Source organism: Ovis aries, chromosome 7 (genome assembly GCF_016772045.2).
Source record: "Ovis aries strain OAR_USU_Benz2616 breed Rambouillet chromosome 7, ARS-UI_Ramb_v3.0, whole genome shotgun sequence".
NCBI classification, from domain to species: Eukaryota; Metazoa; Chordata; class Mammalia; order Artiodactyla; family Bovidae; genus Ovis; species Ovis aries.
Window position 1 is genome coordinate 36,565,919 of NC_056060.1, and position 21,478 is coordinate 36,587,396.

Here is a 21,478-nt window from a genome sequence, read left to right on the forward strand (position 1 = left end):
AAACAAAACTCAAGTGTCTGCAGGGGTAAAATACTTTAAAAAGTGCTTTTATTAAAACTGCAAACCAAAGAAACATCAGGAAGAAGAGCACATCCCACTTTTCTACATGCACTAATAAAGGCCAATCAATAAAACAACATCAAGCGGTGACCAATATTTGAGTATTTTCTATGTTATTTCCCCACTAGGTACCTGGGGACATCCAGAACATTCCCAAGTGTTGCCCCCTACCTCTTATCCTCCTTAGTCAGCTTTCTCCCGGTAGTCAGACTACTGACTCAAATTTACTATCTCTGCCTTCTCATCCTCCCCACCCCCAAATATAAGGGAAAAGTGTAGATGCCGATATTAATTAATGGTATCGCTCTGACCTGAAATGTCTGAACATCTCTTTTTCACCTTAAAAAACAACGGCAGAAGACGGGTTTCTCCACTGAGGACTGGGCCTGGGTTCTAAAGATACTACAACGATGTGCTACCCACCGTATCTTGACATGAGTTGACAGTGGCAGCAGTCCCTGCCACTATCAGGCCCCACCCAGGCAGCTATGCAATACAACACTAGGTGCAGCGTCCTGGACTCCTATCGTCTGGAGGGGTTAACACTGCGTCTATCGGAAAATGGCTCGTCCCCATACCAGATCATCTAATAACATTACTATTTCTTTCCCAGTCAGGAGAGACATGCTTGAACTTGTCAAGGCTAACAAATTACGAAGTCATTATATTCCAGAGACCTGGCCGGCAGGAAGGTGAGTGATGACTAACTTTTTATTCTGTGGCTTCCATCCAGATCAATCCATACGACTCCCCATTCCCGTAGCTACCATAACGGGTGAAGCCCCACAGCCTCGTGAGCGCGGTAGGAAGGGACTGGGGCGGGGGTGGGGGGGAGGTTACAAAAGGAACTGGCCTTCAGGGACTTACAGACGCCAGTTGCTGAGGGGTCTGCGGCAACTCCGTGCTGACTTCCATCCTCTCTGTGTCCCCAGCCTCCTCGTCCGCCATCTTGAGGGAAACTGACGCCCGCAGTTCCAGACCCCTAGCCAAAGGCGAGCGGAAACCTGTGGCCGGTCTCAGAAACAAGGGGCGACACTTTTACGACGGCCCCTGAAGTTGGGTTTGACGCAGAATCAAAGAGCGACTTCCGGTCCGCTTCCCGGAAGCAGGCGTCACGGCTTGTGCGGCTGGAGGCTTCTCCTGTTTTTTTAGTTACTGGGCTTGTTGGCTGAGTGAATGAGTGTACTGCTGGTTTCGATGGTGGGAACTGTTGCACCTACGAGGTAAAAAGCAGATTCAACGTCCATTATGAAAGAAAAAAAAAAAAAACACTAGAAGCTAAGTGAGAACCCGCCATGGGTCTCTTTCTAGTCGGTTTGTTGTGGGTGTGTTTTGCTTCCCGAAGTACGTGCACTGGTTCTCCAGAGCCCACAAAAATGGAAAGAAAAAAAAAAAAAAAAAACCAACTAAAAAGTTAAGCTCTCTTTAGGAATGTAACCTGTGGGCACTTCCACATGCGCGCAAGAAAGCTTGTACCCCAGCAGTTCTTGGGAGAGATGGAAGAAATAAAACTTGGAAACGTAGTCATTCATCGGTAGAGGAAAGATGAAATAAACGTGGTATGTCCGCATTATGGAACATCCCGTAGCTCTTGAAAAGAACAGAGTAGCTCTATGTGATACAGTAAATATAAATGGGAGGGGAAAGCAATCAAGTTGCCGCAAACCATGTTTTGGCGCTTAGCTACATTTTGTTGCTGCTGCTGCTAAGTCGCTTCAGTCGTGTCCGACTCTGTGCGACCCCATAGACGGCAGCCCACTAGGCTCCCCCGTCCCCGGGATTCTCCAGGCAAGAACGCTGGAATGGGCTGCCACTTCCTTCTCCAATGCGTGAAAGTGAAAAGTGAAAGTGAAATCGCTCAGTCGTGTCCTGACTCGTAGCGACCCCATGGACTGCAGCCTACCAGGCTCCTCAGTCCATGGGATTTTCCAGGCAAGAGTACTGGAGTGGGTTGCCATTGCTTTCTAAGTAGCTATATTTTAAATGCGAAAGAAACTGTTGGAAGGGAACAGAGCAAACTATAAACGATTCTGAGAAACAGGAGAGTCTTCTGTAGTGTAATAAAATTGTTGACAAATTAAGTAATTTTAAAATGTATTTTTTAACAAAAGGAAAAAATAAAGCTCCTAACGCTCTGGAAAGAATGAATAGTAGTTAACTGTTTGGGAAAAGATTAAATTAGATCTTTATCTCAAATAGTATATAAAAGTAAAGAATTGAGGTGTTAACTGCTTTAAGAAAGTAAGAAGTAAATACATTTTATAGTATTGGGATGGAGAAGGCTTTTTAAAGCATGACAGAAAAGCCAGAAAATATACAATATAGAAAATATTACAAGGCAGAAAATAGAGACAATATAAAAAGACTGGGTGCATGCATGCCTGCTAAGTGGCTTCAGTCATGTCCTACTCTGTGCGACCCCATGGACAGCAGCCCACCAGGCTCCTCTGTCCGCAGGATTCTCTAGGCAAGAATACTGGAGTGGGTTGCCATTTCCCTCTCGGATTTAATCGCTGTCACGTCTAACTCTTTGGAACCCCATGGACCATAGCCCACTAGGGCCTTCTGTCCATGGGGTTTCCCAGGCAAGAATGCCATTTCCTTCTCCAAAAAGACTGGGTGGGTAATTTCAAAAAAGATAGGCAATTTCATCAAAATTAAAAATTTACACATAAAAATAAACAAATTTTAAAAGTGAAAAAAAAAAGGGGGGGTAGAAATTCCTACACACTCAGACCAAAGGATACAATCCCAAGAAGGCTTCCAATTTTGAAATTGGACAACATACATAAATACTCATCAATTTTTATAAATATATGAAAAAACCTAACTAGTAAGTTGCTGCTGCTGCTAAGTCATTTCAGTCGTGTCTGACTCTGTGCAACCCCATAGACGGCAGCCCATCAGGCTCCCCCATCCCTGGGATTCTCCAGGCAAAAACACTGGAGTGGGTTGCCATTTCCTGCTCCAATGCATGAAAGTGAAAGTGAAAGTGAAGTCACTCGGTCCTGTCCAACTCTTAGCGACCCCATGGGCTGCAGCCCACCAGGCTCCTCCATCCATGGGATTTTCCAGGCAACAGTATTGGAGTGGGATGCCAGTGCCTTCTCCAGTCATTACTGGCAATGGAGAAAAATTACAAACAACTTGGATGCCCTCAATAAAGGATACTGGCTAAACTATGGTCACACATACAATGTAATACACTGCAGCGTTTAAAGGTACTATAGAATGTTGGTTCTTAAAGTGTGGTCCACAGACCCCATGAGGGTTCCTAAGACTGGGAAAGTTTGTGAGGTAAAAACTTTTTGTGGTAATGGTGAAGAAGTTATGTGCTTTTTTTTAGAAAAACATGTTTGTATTTGTAATTACTGTTGCAGAAGCAATGGTGGGTGAAACTGTTGGCCACAGCACAAAATAAAGGCAGTGACACCAACAGCAACTAGTCACCGAAGTCACTAGTTATTTCCTCATCACCTTTCTTTCTCTTGCTTAAAAAGGATGGGGGTGGGGAGGGTGAGGAGCCTGTTTCCCTTAACAATGTTCTTGATGCAACAGTAAAAATTACTAATTTTATTAAATCTCAATCTAATAGTCTTGTAATATTCTGTATAATGAACAGGGAAGTATACCTAAAGCTTTTCTGCTATATCCAAAGTGTTGTGATTGACTTGAAGAAAAGCACTTCTGTGATAGAGTTGCTAGCTGAACCAGCCACCTTTATCATGGAACACTATATTTATTTAAAACAGCTGACAGATAATCTACAGTTATTCAGACTTAGGTATTTGGCAGGCATTTTCTCAGATATGAAAAATAAGCCTTTCTCTTCAAGGAAGATATTTTTTGTCTGCAATAAAATTCTAGCTTTCAAGTGAATGTTTTGTGGAGAACTTGTGTCTGCTGCTGTGAATTTGACAAAGTCTTGTGAATTTGGTGGGATATTAAAACAATATTGTGTAGTACTGTATAATGAAAAGTATTGACATTTGGAAGATCCATATAAGTCAATGAACCAATATTTTCTAAATGACAAATACAGGATGTTATGAAATCCAGCATGGGTAAAAGATCTGTTCAAATTGCTAAAGAGACTAGTAGAATTCAATGTTATGGAGTATAAAAATTTCCATTAAATTAATCTTTAAGATTTTGCTGTTGGACCAGTTCTGGTGTAGCTTCAAAGAGTAATATCCACAGTTATTTGAAAACACACTCCTTTTTCCAACTATGTATTTGTTTGAGGCCAGAGTGTCTTCATATCTTTGAACTAAAACAACATATTACAGTAGATTGAAGAAACAGATATGAGAACCCAGTTGTCTTCTGTTAAAAAGATTTGCAAAAATGTAAAACATGGCCACACTTTTTGTTTGTTTTGGAAAACCTGTTTTTCATTTACAAATGTTATTTATTTTAACATAGATTGGCAGTTTATTTTAAACAAATTGTTATTTGTAAATTTTACTCAGTTTTAGTTTCTAATACAGTAGATGTCAACAGATCAACATAAATAGAAAAATTTTGAGTTACCTAAATTTTAAGAGTATAAAAAGATCTTGAGTCCACAATTTGAGAGCCACTGTCAGAGAGGCATTCTTATTGACTTGGGATGATATTGGCCCAACATATTGTTGTGTGGAAAAACCAAGTTGCTAAAACAGTATGATTCTATCTTGGTAAGACAAAGGCACCTAGATATTTAATGAATGCTAATCACCAAAGTATTAATCTCAGTTACCCTGAGTTGAGAATTGTGGAAATTTTATTTTTCAACTTTGTGTATTTTCTTATTTTTCTTACAATAAATATTTATTATTTGTTTAAAATTTAAATATACCTTTTTTTAAGTTAAAAAAATTACTGAATACCCAGCTAGCTAACTAGATAGTAGATATAGACACCCAATCTATCCAGATCACAGATCTCCCTTGCTGATGTCTTTCCTGATCTAGCCCATTGTGTTGGGGTCTTTGCCTCCTCTTGGAGGAACTAGTAGCTCTACAGCTCTAATTTGTTAGTTCCTTAAGTGCAGGAACCAAGCCATATACATAGAAACGTCAACTACTATGTTAAAGATTTTGATGTATGTTAAAGTTTAACTCTCAGGACGTCCTTGGTGGTCCAGTGGCTAAGACTTTGTGCACCCAATGCCAAGGGCCAGGGTTCGATCCCTTGTCAGGGAACTAGATCCCACACGCCACAAATAAGTTTGCATACCCCAACTAAGGATCCTGTATGCCACAACTAAGACCCAATGCAGCCAAATAAATACATAAATAAATATTTGAAAATTATATACAAACTCTCAAAAGAATCCTATGATGTTGTTCAAACCTGAAATAGTAAGTAACAAAATGTAGATTCAAAACCTAGGTCTGGGGGCTTCCCTGGTAGTACAGTGGGTAAGACTCAGCCTGCCAATGCAGGGGACACAGGTTCAATCCTTGATCCAGGAAGATTTCACATACTGAGAAGCAGCTAAGCTCATGAGCCACATCTGAAGCCTGTACACCTAGAGCCTGTGCTCCACAACGAGAAGCCACTGCAAAGAGAAGCCCGCGTACTGCAATGAAGAGTAGCCCTGCTCTCCACAACTAGAGAAAGCCCTTGCAAAGCAATGAAGATCCAGCACAGCCAAAAAAGAAAACAAAGAGCCAAAACCTAGATCTGACTGGCTTCAAAAATTGTGCCTTTGAGCACGTCAGTCTCCTACCTTCTATTTAAGAAAGAGACAAGAAGAAGGAAAGACAGAAAGAGGGCAGAACAAAGAAATTTAAGTCTCTTTTACCACTTTCTATGTTAGAAATGTCTTCATTAGGTATCTGGCACACATTTAACATCCTAGTGCATTTATATTAGACATTTTACAGGGCATATTAAATCGCAAGTTATATAAACAGATTTATCATTGCTTTTTCTGATCTAGACAAAGGTGTGGTTTGGCCTAGTTCTGAATAGGATTATGAATTTATTTGATTCTTATATAGAGACATACTTCTTTTTTAAATTAATGCCAGTTCACAGTAACTTTTGTGAATAAATAAGCTACACAATCATTTTTCAGGTCCCATTTTACTGTTTGAAGTGTTAGCAACAATGGATACTTTCTGGATTCTCCAGGATGACATAGTTGGGACAGCCATGCTCAGAATGGTTTTCCTTAGACTTCTCATTTATCGGTTGTACTAGAGGTTTTCAACCCTGATTACACATTCAGTTCAGTTCAGTCACTCAGTCTTGTCCTACTCTTTGCAACCCCATGGACTCTTGGAGCGTACTCAAACTCATGTCCATTGAGTCAGTGATGCCATCCAACCATCTCATCCTCTATTGTCCCCTTGTCCTCCTGCCTTCAATCTTGCCCAGCATCAGAGTCTTTCCAGTGAGTCAGAATTGGTTACACATTAGGATCTTCCTAATGCCAGGCTTCATTCTAGTGATTTTGATTTAATTAGGGGTGAGACTGGAGTGTTCATTTTTTAAAACCTCTCTCAAGTGATCTTAAGGAGCAATCAGGAACCCTTAGGTGATTCCATTATATATGCATGCATTTTTTAAACTTTAGACATTTTGTATTGGGGTATAGTCGATTAACAACGCTGTGGTAGTTGTTTCAGGTGAATAACAAAAGGACTCAGCCATGTATACACACGTATCCATTCTCTCCCAAACCCCACCTCCCATCCAGGCTGGCACAACATTGAGCAGAGTTCCATGTGCTATGCAATAAGTTGGTTATGCATAAAATATAGCAGTGTGTACGTGACCTTCCCAAAGTCCCTAACTATCCCTTTCCCCATAAGTTCGTTTTATGAGTCTGAGAGTCTATTTTGTAAGTTCATTTGTATCATTCTTTTTTTTTTAGATTCCAGTTACAAGGGATGTCATATGATATTTCTCCTTCTCTGTATGACTTACTTCATTCATTATGACACTCTCTAGGTCCATCCATTGGAAAAGGCAATGGCACCCCCTCCAGTACTCTTGCCTGGAAAACCCCATGGATGGAGGAGCCTGGTGGGCTGCAGTCTATGGGGTCTCGAAGAGTCAGACACCACTGAGTGACTTCACTTTCACTTTTCACTTTCCTGCATTGGAGAAGGAAATGGCAACCCACTCCAGTATTTTTGCCTGGAGAATCCTAGGGACAGAGGAGCCTGGTGGGCTGCCGTCTCTGGGGTTGCACAGAGTCGGACACACCTGAAGCGACTTAGCAGCAGCAGCAGCAGCAGCAGATCCATCCATGTGGCTGCAAATGGCATTATTTCATTCTTTTTAATGGCTGAGTAATATTCCATTGTATATATGTACCACATCTTCTTTACCCATTCTTCTGTTCCCTTCCAGCTCAGAGGTAAAGAATCCTCCAGCAATGCAGGGTGATTCTGTTTTAATGACCTCATTCTCTGGGACATTTTCTTATATAGAATGATAGTAGCACCTGCATAATTCTTCCTGCCGGTACAAACCCTTGCTATTCCTCAGTGAGATTAGGGAAGAGCAGCCTTCCTAGTTGGTCTCCTTACTTCCTCTTTGCTCAAATTCATATTCTTAAATATAAATCTGATCATGTGACTTACCTCAGTGTATTAGGCAACTGCTCTGCAGGCTAAAGCCTAACACTTAAGCATGACATTCAAAGTCCGTCTCAAACTGGCTTGAAATGACTTTTGCTAGTCTTGCTTCCCTGGCACCACTCATCTTAAACTATCTGCACTGTGTTTCCCACACACTATCCAGTCTCATGCTTTCTGTGGTTTTGCAGAGGTTAGTTCCTTGGCCTAGAGTGCCCACCTCCTTCACCACAATTCTTGCTATAAAGAGATTTTGGTTAATTCTTTAGGGATCAGCTTATATAAGACTCCATCTGAGATGTTTTCTGATTCAGTCATTCTCCAGCAGGCATAATTCCCCCTCTGTGTTTTCATTGCACTTTAAATGGCTCTGCTGTAGCACTTACCGTGTGACAGTTATTTAGATGCCGGTTGACCCTGCTAGACTGTGAGATTCTTGAGAACAGGAATTCTCTCTCAGCTTTGTATTCATTAGCACACAGTGGCTGCCTGCCATATCGTGGATGGTCAAAACTTATGGAAAAATCTCAGAAAAGATGAAAATACTACATGATGCAAATTACTGTGATTTATAAATTGTTCTTAAAATATAGTCTTAAAAATCAACCCATATCCATTGACAGATGAATGGATAAAGAAGTTGTGGTACATATACACAACGGGATATTACTCAGCCATGAAAAGGAATGCATTTAAGTCAGTTCTGATGAGATTGATGAACTTAAAGCCTATTATACAGAGTGAAGTAAGTCAGAAAGAGAAAGATAAATATCGTTTACTAATGCATATATATGGAATCTAGAAAAATGGTACTTAAGAATTTATTTGCAGGGCAGCAGTGGAGAAACAGAGAATAGACTTACAGACGTGGGGAGGGGAAGAGAGGGTGAGATGTATGGAGAGGGTAACATGGAAACTTACATTACCATATGTAAAATAGATAGCCAATGGGAATTTGCTGTATGTCTCAGGAAACTCAAACAGAGCCTCTGTATCAACCTAGAGGGGTGGGAGGGAGGTTCAAAAGGGAGAGGATATATGTATACCTATGGCTGATTCATGTTGAGGTTTGACAGAAAAAAACAAAATTCTGTAAAGCAATTATCCTTCAATTAAAAAATCAACTCATAAAACATGCAGTGGTCCACAATAATTTCCAAATCCAGCTTAGAAACTAGCACTTACTATATTTATTTAATCATTAAAGGCTTCTTTCTAGGAATCTTAGAGTTTTCAGCCTGAGACCTTCTTAAAATGCAAGTTATCTTTGAGAAAGATGATTTCCTATCAGTTTACCTTTTGGTAGGGCTCAGTTTAACAGATGCCTGAAATTCAGCTTCTATGAATTGTACATGGCGTTAGAGGTTGGGTTTCAAGACACTGACTCTGAAGCAGAGATTAGTATAGAGGTTTATTAGGGAGATCAACACCTGTAGGAAGGAGAAAGAATGGGAAAGAAACATGATTATTCTGAGGGAGAAGCTGACCTGCAGTGCAATCTGAATGCAGGCCTCAGCCAACTCGCTGGTGATTTCTGAAGCTGAACTCATTCTTCAGAGTCAGGACCAGGGTGAGTAGGCCTTTATATCTTCACATTGATCAGTCATTAGATGTGGGCAGCCCTGGCAAGAGGAGTTGCCTTGAGTAAGCCAGGCCTCTTCAGCAGAGGCAATTATTCTCTTCCTGCTGAGGCATTGCAGCCAGCAGCACTGCTAGCAGTGAGGGAAGTAAGTCCTTTGTTCTTGAAGGGGGATCTGGGTGGCACATCATGGTTGCCAACACAGGAATGGTGAGAAAGCGCTGATAAAAGACAGCTGAAAATGCCCAAAGGCAAATCTTACCTTCTTCAGTTTAGCCTATGGCCTTGGGAAACTGTGACACATGGAGACTGTGGGAACTCCAATGCTTGGGATTGAATCCTGAGTTCACCACTTCCCTGGGGGCTCAGTTGGCAAAGAATCTGCCTGCAATTCAGGAGACCCGGGTTCAGTCCCTGGGTCAGAGAGATCCCCTGGAGAAGGAAATGGCAACCCACTCCAGTATTCTTGCCTGGAGAATTCCATGGACAGAGGAGCCTCGTGGGCTATGGTCCATAGGGTCACAAGTCAGACTCGACTGAATGACTAACACTTTCACTTTTCACTTTCACCACTTCCAACCTACAAAGAATTAGGCAAGTCTTCTGATGGAGATCAGCCCTGGGATTTCTTTGGAAGGAATGATGCTAAAGCTGAAACTCCAGTACTTTGGCCACCTCATGCAAAGAGTTGACTTATTGGAAAAGACTCTGATGATGGGAGGGATTGGGGGCAGGAGAAGGGGACAACAGAGGATGAGATGGCTGGATGGCATCACTGACCTGATGGACATGAGTTTGGGTGAACCCCGGGAGTTGGTGATGGACAGGGAGGCCTGGCTTGCTGTGATTCATGGGGTCGCAAAGAGTCGGACGTGACTGAGTGACTGAACTGAATGGAGTCTCTGAGCCTCAATTTTCTTAAAAAATTTCCCTGTTTAGGTAGTTGCATGAATTAAATAAGAAAACATATATGACTTTGGCACTATGAAGTGCCATACAGATATATCATGTTGTTACAAATGTTTGATTTGTTGATTAATTAAGAAACTAAGCATCTGAATGCAGAGTTCCAAAGAATAGCAAGGAGAGATAAGAAAGCCTTCCTCAGTGATCAATGCAAAGAAATAGAGGAAAAGAACAGAATGGGAAAGACTACAGATCTCTTCAAGAAAATTAGAGATACCAAGGGAACATTTCATGCAAAGATGGGCTCGATAAAGGACAGAAATGGTATGGACCTAACAGAAGATATTAAGAAGAGGTGGCAAGAATACACAGAAGAACTGTACAAAAAAGATCTTCATGACCAAGATGATCATGATGGTGAGATCACTCACCAAGAGCCAGACATCCTAGAATGTGAAGTCAAGTGGGCGTTAGAAAGCATCACTACGAACAAAGCTAGTGGAGGTGATGGAATTCCAGTCGAGCTGTTTCAAATCCTGGAAGGTGATGCTGTGAAAGTGTTGCACTCAATATGCCAGCAAAATTGGAAAACACAGCAGTGGACACAGGACTGGAAAAGGTCAGTTTTCATTCCGACCACAAAGAAAGGCAATGCCAAAGAATGCTCAAACTACCACACAATTGCGCTCATCTCACACATTAGTAAAGGAATGCTCAAAATTCTCCAAGCCAGGCTTCAGCAATACGTGAACCATGAACTTCCTGATGTTCAAGCTGGTTTTAGAAAAGGCAGAGGAACCAGAGATCAAGTTGCCAACATCCACTGGATTGTTGAAAAAGCAAGAGAGTTCCAGAAAAACATCTATTTCTGCTTTATTGACTATGCCAAAGCCTTTGACTGTGTGGTTCACAATAAACTGTGGAAAATTCTGAAAGAGATGGGAATACAGATCACCTGACCTGCCTCTTGAGAAATCTGTATGCAGGTCAGGAAGCAACAGTTAGAACTGGACATGGAACAACCGACTGGTTCCAAATAGGAAAAGGAGTACGTCAAGGCTGTATATTGTCACCCTGCTTATTTAACTTCTATGCAGAGTACATCATGAGAAATGCTGGGCTGGAAGAAGCACAAGCTGGAATCAGGATTGCCGGGAGAAATATCAATAACCTCAGATATGCAGATGACACCACCCTTATGGCAGAAAATGAAGAGGAACTAAAAAGCCTCTTGATGAAAGTGAAAGAGGAGACTGAAAAAGTTGGCTTAAAGCTCAACATTCAGAAAACGAAGATCATGGCATCTGATCCCATCACTTCATGGGAAATAGATGGGTAAACAGTGGAAACAGTGTCAGACTTTATTTTTCTGGGCTCCAAAATCACTGCAGATGGTGATTGCAGCCATGAAATTCAAAAGCAGAGACATTACTTTGCCAACAAAGGCTATGGTTTTTCCAATGGTCATGTATGGATGTGAGAGTTGGACTGTGAAGAAAGCTGAGCGCCGAAGAATTGATGCTTTTGAACTGTGGTGTTGGAGAAGACTCTTGACAGTCCCTTGGACTGAAAGGAGATCCAACCAGTCCATTCTGAAGGAGATCAGTCCTGGATGTTCTTTGGAAGGAATGATGCTAAAGCTGAAACTCCAATACTTTGGCCACCTCACGCGAAGAGTTGACTCATTGGAAAAGACTCTGATGCTGGGAGGGAGTGGGGGCAGGAGGAGAAGGGGACGACAGAGGATGAGATGGCTGGATGGCATCACTGACTTGATGGACATGAGTTTGGGTGAGCTCCAGGAGTTGGTGATGGACAGGGAGGCCTGGTGTGCTGCGATTCATGGGTTCGCAAAGAGTCGGACCCGACTGAGCGACTTCAGTTTCACTTTTCACTTTCATGCATTGGAGAAGGAAATGGCAACCCACTCCATTGTTCTTGCCTGGAAAATCCCAGGGACAGAGGAGCCTAGTGGGCTGCCGTCTATGGGGTCGCACAGAGTCGGACATGACTGAAGCAACTTAGCAGCAGCAGCAGGTAACAGAGAGGTAGTACAACTCTTGTATCATTTCCTTTTTAGCTCTTGCTCTGTATGCTCCATTGATCCAAGAGGCTTCCATGATATCTACCTTAAGGTTTTTTTTTTTAAAAATAGTATATATTTTGATGCAGTAAATTCCTTCCCTAAGAATGCATATTAATTTGGTAGTATTATCTTGGGCCAGAGGAATTGTAATTGAATTATATGTGAGCTATTTCTGTATTAATGTCTTACAGGGATATAATTTATGGCCTTTATATATGAAGCTCTAAAAATGGGAGCTAATGATCTCAGAACAGAAGGCAGCTTAGGCACTCAGGAACAGAATGGTAGAGGACAGATACAGAGGATCTTAAGCTTTTGAGAGATGTGGGAAATGACAAACCTGAGCTGCTGATGATTGAAAAGGCTTAGGCTGTGATTCCATGAGAAATCCATTAACCCCAAATGTATTGACTCAAGTACTCTTTAAAACAGTTTTGAGAAGCAAATTTTGCTATAGTTCTCATTTTAGAGATAACAATGGGTTATTAGATTTGTCTAGTCAATAAAAAGTGACAGAGCTGACTTCAACACAGATTTCTCTGAGTTTCTTAGCTACAAGACTGTATTGCCTGAAAAGTGTGACTTCAGCCTGAAACCAACAGGTACTCCTGGAGAAGAGATTGTGACAAAGGAAAGGCAATAGTGGAAAATAACTCTGTGAATAAAGTAATAAAAGAAAGGACAGTGACTTAAAAGACCTGGGTAGATGGGGTGAATCGTGTGGATAAAAAACCAGGGAGACCCAAAAAAGGCTGCACAGGATTTAAATGAATGTGTTATCTTTACTGAGAATTTTCTGAAACTGCTTTATTGTTTCAGTAAGGCTACAACTGAAGATAGAGGATGAAAAAGATGAGAACACAATACTGTTTCTTTAGGGGGGAGAAAAAAGAAGAAAGGAAGAATTGAGTGAAAGAAATGGAGGTGAGGCATGAAGAAAGCAAGGACTTGTGACCTGCGTTGAAGGCAAATGGAGTTGGATTACAGAAGAGTCTAGTGACCTTCCGGGCACAAGGCAAAATGAGCAGACAAGAAGGTCAAGTGAGCAGATGAGTGAAAGGAAAAGGGGGATGAAAGAAAATTAGTGGAGATAGAGAAGATAAGCTCTTAACAAACTCATAAAGACATAAAGTAGGATAGTGGCTATTAGTGGCTCAGGGGTAGGGAGGGAAGAAGGAGGAATTAATGTTTAATGGCTACACATTTTCAGGTTGAAATGCTGAAGAGTTCTGAAGAAGGAAGGAGGTGATGGTTGCACAACAAAGTGAATGTATTCAATGCCACTGAATTGTACACTTAAACATTGTTCAGGTGTGAGCTCAGTCAATCAGTCATGTCCTACTCTTTGTGTCCCCATAGTCTGTAGCCTGCCAGGCTCCTCTGCCCATGGAATTTTCTAGGCAGAAATACTGGAGTGGGGTGCCACTTCAGGGGATCTTCCTCCAGGGGATCTTCCCAACCCAGGGATCGAACCCGTGTCACTTGTGTCTCCTGCATTGGCAGGCATATTCTTTATCACTAGCACTACCCTGGAAAGCCCTTAAATATTGTTAAGGTGTGTAAAACAAGGAATGTTACCAACCATTCCAATTTGACAAGGATTAAGTTGCAATCCACTGCAGTTTCCAACCCTGAAGGGAATTTAAAATGGAGAAAAATAGGAAGCATTCTGTGCTTTGGATATAAGGACACCTAGATAGTTAAGATGCATATCTAAGGAAAGCTTTCAATGACCCCAGATTCTTGCATCTTCCCACATGTAGAAAAGCACTAAAATCACTCCCTTGAAATATCTGTTCTTTGAGATTAGCAGTGATCTTTATATGTCTGACTACATGCTTTTTACAGCAAAACATTCATATATATACTGACTACTTCCTTGCTTCTTCACAGAAGTTTCTTAGAGCTGTCTGAGATGCTGTCTCCTGGGCTATGGTTCTCAGTAATGTCTGTGAATAAAACTGAAACTTACTGCTCTTAGGTTGTTTGAGTTTTTCAGTCAGCAGATATATAATGTGTTCAGGCGTCCTGGGTTCGATCCCAGGGTGGGGAAGATCCCATAGAAAAGAGAATGGCTCCCCACTCTAGTATTTTTGCCTGGGAAATTCTGTGGACAGAGGAGCCTGGTGGGCTATAGTCCATGGGGTCACAAAGAGTTGGACATGACTGAGCAGTTAACATGTATTTTATCACATTTTTATAAAAAAAATCTTTATAAACACAAACCTCTTGATTATACTACTTTAACTCTCTATGGAAATTGAAACCATGCCCCACAGTGACAGGAATAGAATAATGTAGTTATACAGATAGTTACAGAAGTCCCAGTAGGGGTCTATAGGTAGAGAGGAAAACCTAGGGAACTTTGGGAGACCACTGTAAGTTAATGATAGCTCAAGAAAGGTATTGGAACATTATGGAGTGAAGCAGGCTTGACTAACTGTAAATCCATAAATAAAAGCATGAGAGAGATCTCAGGTCATTAGGTGAAAGAAAAAAATGTTACAACCCTTTTACTGATTTGAATCTGCATGATGATAGTCCTAGTTTGACTTCATAGGGTGAGACACTCTCATGCTCAATATGAAGGAGGAGCTAGTGATGTAAACCTGATGTCTATCTGAAGAATGAGGAAGAAGGCAGTCTTTCCCCCTACCCTACTTTCCTTTGGTTATAAAACTGTAGCGCTTGCCTGGAAAATCCCATGGGCAGAGGAGCTTGGTAGGCTACAGTCCATGTGGTTACAAAGAGTTGGACAGGGCTGAGCGAGTTCACTTTCACTTTCACTGGATAGAGCCCCTTGCCTGCCCACTTGAATCTCTTACAAGCTTCGTATATTAATAAATCTACTTGCAATCACTTTGCCTCTTGCTAAAGTCCTTCTGCACTGAGAATCAAAGAACCTGAGTCTCAGTAAGTCCAGACACAAGGTGAGTGATTTTAATTAAAAGCCCATGGGTTCAAGTCCCAGTCTGGGTTTAGACTGGGTTTGAGTCCCAGTCAGAGATGCACAGTTTCAATAGAGTTAACAGAAGTGGATAACTAATAAAAATTGTTGAGCTTGTCTTATGGAACAGTGGATGGGGTAAGAGTTTGTTGAAACTGCTCTGCTTGTAAATGGCCTTCATTGATTAAAGTCACTTTCTTTCTTGTTAATTGCACACTCTCCTAGCTTCACACAGCCCAGTTGTTTCACAGGAATTTGGAATTACCTCTTGCCCAGTGCAAGCTAGCCCTGGACTGGTTAGGTCCATTGGCCTTTAAAACTCAGGGTGGGCAAGTGTCCGATAAATAGCCTCTTGATATCAGAGGGCTGGAAAACTCCACCTTCCACTCATGCAAAGCAGTTCCATTTTCAATATGCAGAAACATGTAACCCAGATGCAGCTGCACAGAATGAATATTACCTCACCTTTCCTCCTACCTCCAACCACCTTTCCTCATGCTTAAGACCACCCTGCTAATCCCATAGTATCACCCCTCCTTCCACCCCCACCTTTGTGAGGCAGATCTGAGACTTGTTCTCCCATTTCCTCACTTGGCTGCCTTGTGAACAAACTCTTTCTTAGTCATAAACCTCAGAGTCTCAGTGTTTGGTTTACTGTGTGTCAAGCAAATGGATCTCACTGAGTAATAAGATGACTTCAAAGAACAATGACTTAATACAATTTCATATTTTAAAATAAGGTTAGTTTAAGAAATAGTGATCTGATGATAATTTTTACAACTCATGTTTATGAGTCACATAGTTCAACATGAGTATTGTTGACAATGTATATTGTATTGTCAAATACCCAAGTGATAAATTTTCCCTTGACTTTAGTTCTAGGAAATTTTGTTTTCATGGTGAATTGCTGCTTGCTAATTTATGAGATTACAAGAAATCTAGCTTTCTCCTTTGGCTATCAGGAACTGAGAACCAACTTTTATACTAATTTGTAGCGATTAGCTGGTCAAATCAGTATGTCTCTGGAGAATCATTTATCATCATTAAATAAATAAATTCCTGTTTCTTCTTAAAATTCACTTCACTTGTTAAAATTAATTAATTTTTAAAGAATGAAGCAAAGATGAAGACTTTTAATGATAAAAGGTACACTTCACAGAGAAGATAGACATCCTAAGCAATTAGACACCTAACAACAAAGAAGCAAAGCTACATAAGGCAAAAATCAGAAGAAATGTAAGGGAAAAGAAAAAAATATATAATCATAGTGAGACTCATTAACATTTCTCTGAGAATATTTTATCAAGTGCAGAAAAAATAAGAATAGGAGCATCTTGAGTGATATCATTAATAATTTAAATATAATAGATTTATACTTATATGAATCATATTCAACACAAATATATTTAAAATTTTGTATCTTATATGTTGTTATTAGATGTCCCTAGGACATTTAGAAAAACTGGTAAAAAGATAAACATTACTAAATTTTGAAAAGTAGAATTCTTTTTTGTGTGTGTGATTCAGTTACATATACACATATATTTGAAATTATTTTCCATTATAGGTTATTATAAGATATTGACTATAGTTCCCACTGTTATACAGTAAACCTCTGTTGTTTGTTGCATATCAATTTTTTTAAAATTAGAAATCTAGCATTCTATTCATACTGAGTCAAACAAGTAAAATAAAAATGTCATAAATTTTTGAGTTAGGCAAAAATTCTTAAGTTTTCTAAAATATATATACTATACATATTATATATGTGTATACAAAAGCTTTTCTACTATGATTGATAAAGGCTTGAGAAAGAACATCAAGTAGAAAAAGAAATGGAGAAATTGGAACACATAAACTAAGTGAAATGGGAGCACTGAATATGAAATAGAAAAAGTGAAACAAACTAGATAAAAGTAAAAGATTCTCATATAGTCCAGTTGTTTTTAAACATGGCTGTTCATTAGAAACATATCTGGAGCTCTGGGAAAAAAATAAAAGCAATACCTGGGCATTAGTATTTTTCAAAAAATTCCAAGATAATTTTTTTATGCATCTGGATTTTAAAAAGTGAGTGCAGGTTTTTCTATTAAATGGTAGTTTTGGTGATAATAGAATTCTCTTATTTTTCTGTTGACCAATCATGATACAATGGTATTAAGTGAGTAATAGTTACATAATCACAATAGTAAAATATGTTTATGAGTTTTCACAATCAACAGACAAAAAATAAAAGATAATTACAATTGCAAGCATAATGGGAACATGATTAACCTAACAATATAAAATAATCACATACAATTTGGAGGGTTCAAGCAGAGTGATGTGGTAAGTGTCAGTGCATATGTGCACATGTTCAGTCTAAGTCAGTCTATGTCTTTTGGTGGGTGCATTTAATCTATTTACATTTAAGATAATGTCAATATGTATAATCCTAGTGAAAGTGTTAGTCACTCAGTCGTATCCAACTGCGACCACATAGTCTGTCCATGGAAATTCTCTAGGCAAGCATACTGGAGTGGGTTGCCATTCCCTTCTCCAGATTGTCTTCCCCAGCCAGTGACTGAACCTGGGTCCCCATTGCAGGCAGATTCTGTACCATCTGAGCTACCAGGAAAGCCCCCTGGTAACAATTTTATTACTGTTTTCTGAATTGTTTTGGGTTTATTTTCTGTAGTTTGGTCTTTTCATTCTCGTTTCCTGTGTAGAGAAGTTCCTTTAGCATTTGTTGTAAAGCTGGTTTGGTAGTGCTGGGTTCTCTTAACTTTTGCTTGTCTGGAAAGCTTTTGATTTCTCCATCAAATATGAAGGAGAATCTTGCTGGGTAGAGTATTCTTGCTTGTAGTTTCTTCTCTTTCATCACTTTAAATATATCATGCCATTCTCTTCTTGCTTGTAGAGTTTCTGTTGAGAAATCAGCTGGTAGCCTGATGGGAGTTTCCTTGTATGTTTTTTGTCATTTTTCCCTTATTGCTTTTAATATTTTATCTCTGTCTTTAATTTTTTATCAGTTTGATTTCTATGTTTCTTGGTGTGTCCCTCCTTGGGTTTGTCCTGCCTGGGACTCTCTGTGCTTCCTGGACTTGGTCAACTATTTCCTTCCCCGTGTTAGGGAAGTTTTCAGCTATTATCTCTTCAGATATTTTCTCAGGTCCTTTCTCTCTTCTCCTTCTGGGGCCCCTATAATGTGAATGTTTGTGTGTTTAATGTTGTCCCAGAGGTCTCTTAGGCTGTCTTCATTTTTTTCATTCTTTTTTCTATTTTCTGCTCTGCAGCAGTGATTTCCACCATTCTGTCCTCCAGGTAATTTATTCTTTTTTCTGCCTCAGTTATTCTGCTGTTGATTCCTTCTAGTGTATTATTCATCTCTGTTTGTTTGTTCTTTACTTCTTCTAGGTCTTTGGTAAACATTTCTTGCATCTTCTCAATCTTTGCCTCCATTCTTTTTCCAAGACCCTGAATCATCTTCACTATCCTTATTCTGAATTCTTTTTCTGGAATGTTGCATGTTTCCACCTCATTTAGTTGTTCTTCTGGGGTTTTATCTTGTCCCTTCATCTGGGACATAACTTTCTGCTTTTTCATGCTGATTAACTTTCTGTACTATGGCTTCCATTTTAGTTGCTGTGGGACTGTGTTTCTTTTTGCTTCTTCTGTCTGTCCTCTGATGGAGGAGGCTAAGAGGTTTGTAAGCTTCCTGATGGGAGGGACTGGTGGTGAAAAAAACTGGGTCTTGCTCTGGTGGAGTTATTTCTCCACTCATCTCCAGTAGCATATTGGGCACCTATTGACCTGGGGAGTTCCTCTTTCAGTATCCTATCATTTTGCCTTTTCATACTGTTCATGCTGTTCATGGGGTTCTCAAAGCAAGAATACTGAAGTGGTTTGCCATTCCCTTCTCCAGTGGACCTGTGACTGGTGCTAGAAGCAAGGTCCGATGCTGTAAAGAGCAATATTGCATAGGAACCTGGAATGTCAGGTCCATGAATCAAGGCAAATTGAAAGTGGTCAAACAAGACATGGCAAGAGTGAACGTCAACATTCTAGGAATCAGCGAACTAAAATGGACTGGAATGGGTGAATTTAACTCAGATGACCATTATATCTACTACTGCGGGCAGGAATCCCTCAGAAGAAATGGAGTAGCCATCATGGTCAACGAAAGAGTCTGAAATGCAGTACTTGGATGCAATCTCAAAATGATAGAATGATCTCTGTTCGTCTCCAAGGCAAACCATTCAATATCACGGTAATCTAAGTCTATGCCCCAACCAGTAATGCTGAAGAAGCTGAAGTTGAACGGTTCTATGGAGACCTACAAGACCTTTTAGAACTAACACCCAAAAAAGATGTCCTTTTCATTATTAGGGGACTGGAATGCAAAAGTAGGAAGTCAAGAAACACCTAGAGTAACAGGCAAATTTGGCCTTGGAATGCTGAATGAAGCAGGGCAAAGAGTTTTGCCAAGAAAATGCACTGGATCGCAAACACCCTCTTCCAACAGCACAAGAGAAGACTCTACACATGGACATCACCAGATGGTCAACACCAAAATCAGATTGATTATATTCTTTGCAGCCAAAGATGGAGAAGCTCTATCTATGCAGTCAACAAAAACAAGACCAGGAGCTGACTGTGGCTCAAATCATGAACTCCTTATTGCCAAATTCAGACTTAAATTGAAGAAAGTAGGGAAAACCGCTAGACCATTCAGGTATGACCTAAATCAAATCCCTTATGATTATACAGTGGAAGTGAGAAATAGATTTAAGGGCCTAGATCTGATAGATGGAGTGCCTGATGAACTATGGAATGAGGTTCATGACATTGTACAGGAGACAGGGATCAAGACCATCCCCATGGAAAAGAAATGCAAAAAAGCAAAATGGCTGTCTGGGGAGGCCTTACAAATAGCTGTGAAAAGAAGAGAAGTGAAAAGCAAAGAAGAAAAGGAAAGATATAAGCATCTGAATGCAGAGTTTCAGAGAATAGCAAAAAGATAAGAAAGCCTTCTTCAGCGATCAATGCAAAAAAATTAGAGGAAAACAACAGAATGGGAAAGACTACAGATCTCTTCAAGAAAATTAGAGATACCAAGGGAACATTTTATGCAAAGATGGGCTCGATAAAGGACAGAAATGGTATGGACCTAACAGAACCAGAAGATATTAAGAAGAGGTGGCAAGAATACACAGAAGAACTGTATAAAAAAGATCTTCATGACCTGGATAATCATGATGGTGTGGTCACTCATCTAGAGCCAGACATCCTGGAATGTGAAGTCAAGTGGGGCTTAGAAAGCATCACTACGAACAAAGCTAGTGGAGGGGATGGAATTCCAGTTGAGCTATTTCAAATCCTGGAAGGTGATGCTGTGAAAGTGCTGCACTCAATATGCCAGCAAATTTGGAAAACTCAGCAGTGGCCGCAGGACTGGAAAAGGTCAGTTTTCATTCCGATCCCAAAGAAAGGCAATGCCAAAGAATGCTCGAACTACCACACAATTGCACTCATCTCACATGCTAGTAAAGTAATGCTCAAGATTTTCCAAGCCAGGCTTCAGCAATATGTGAACCGTGAACTTCCAGATGTTCAAGCTGGTTTTAGAAAAGGCAGAGGAACCAGAGATCAAATTGCCAACATCTGCTGGATCATGGAGAAAGCAAGAGAGTTCCAGAAAAACATCTATTTCTGCTTTATTGACTATGCCAAAGCCTTTGACTGTGTGGATCACAATCAACTGTGGAAAATTCTGAAAGAGATGGGAATACCAGATCACCTGACCTGCCTCTTGAGAAATCTGTATGCAGGTCAGGAAGCAACAGTTAGAACTGGACATGGAACAACAGACTGGTTCCAAATAGGAAAAGGAGTACGTCAAGGCTGTATATTGTCACCCTGCTTATTTAACTTCTATGCAGAGTACATCATGAGAAATGCTGGACTGGAAGAAACGCAAGCTGGAATCAGGATTGCCAGGAGAAATCTCAATAACCTCAGATATGCAGATGACACCACCCTTATGGCAGAAAGTGAAGAGGAACTAAAAAGCCTCTTGATGAAAGTGAAAGTGGAGAGTGAAAAAGTTGGCTTAAAGCTCAACATTCAGAAAATGAAGATCATGGCATCCAGTCCCATTACTTCATGGGAAATAGATGGGTAAACAGTGGAAACAGTGTCAGACTTTATTTATCTGGGCTCCAAAATCACTGCAGATGGTGACTGCAGCCATGAAATTAAAAGACGTTTACTCCTTGGAAGGAAAGTTATGACCAATCTAGGTAGCATATTAAAAAGCAGAGACGTTACTTTGCCAACAAAGG

At 40.3% G+C, this 21,478-nt stretch overlaps 1 protein-coding gene and 1 long non-coding RNA gene across 2 annotated transcripts in view; one reads left to right on the forward strand and one right to left on the reverse strand.

Annotated features, from left to right (window-relative positions):
* Window positions 1-1,021, reverse strand: part of UBR1 (ubiquitin protein ligase E3 component n-recognin 1) — a 162,977-nt gene extending 161,956 nt beyond the window's left edge. Inside the window, exon 1 of the mRNA XM_004010489.6 lies at window positions 928-1,021. Within this exon, the coding sequence (XP_004010538.1) occupies window positions 928-1,008 (81 nt within the window). The 5' untranslated portion in view covers window positions 1,009-1,021. The remainder of the gene's footprint in view (window positions 1-927) is intronic.
* LOC114115595 (uncharacterized) lies at window positions 586-20,153 on the forward strand. The gene is made up of 3 exons (XR_003589893.3): window positions 586-752; window positions 993-12,003; window positions 12,122-20,153. It is a non-coding gene; the product is annotated as an uncharacterized LOC114115595 (long non-coding RNA).
* Window positions 20,154-21,478: the final 1,325 nt, after the last annotated feature.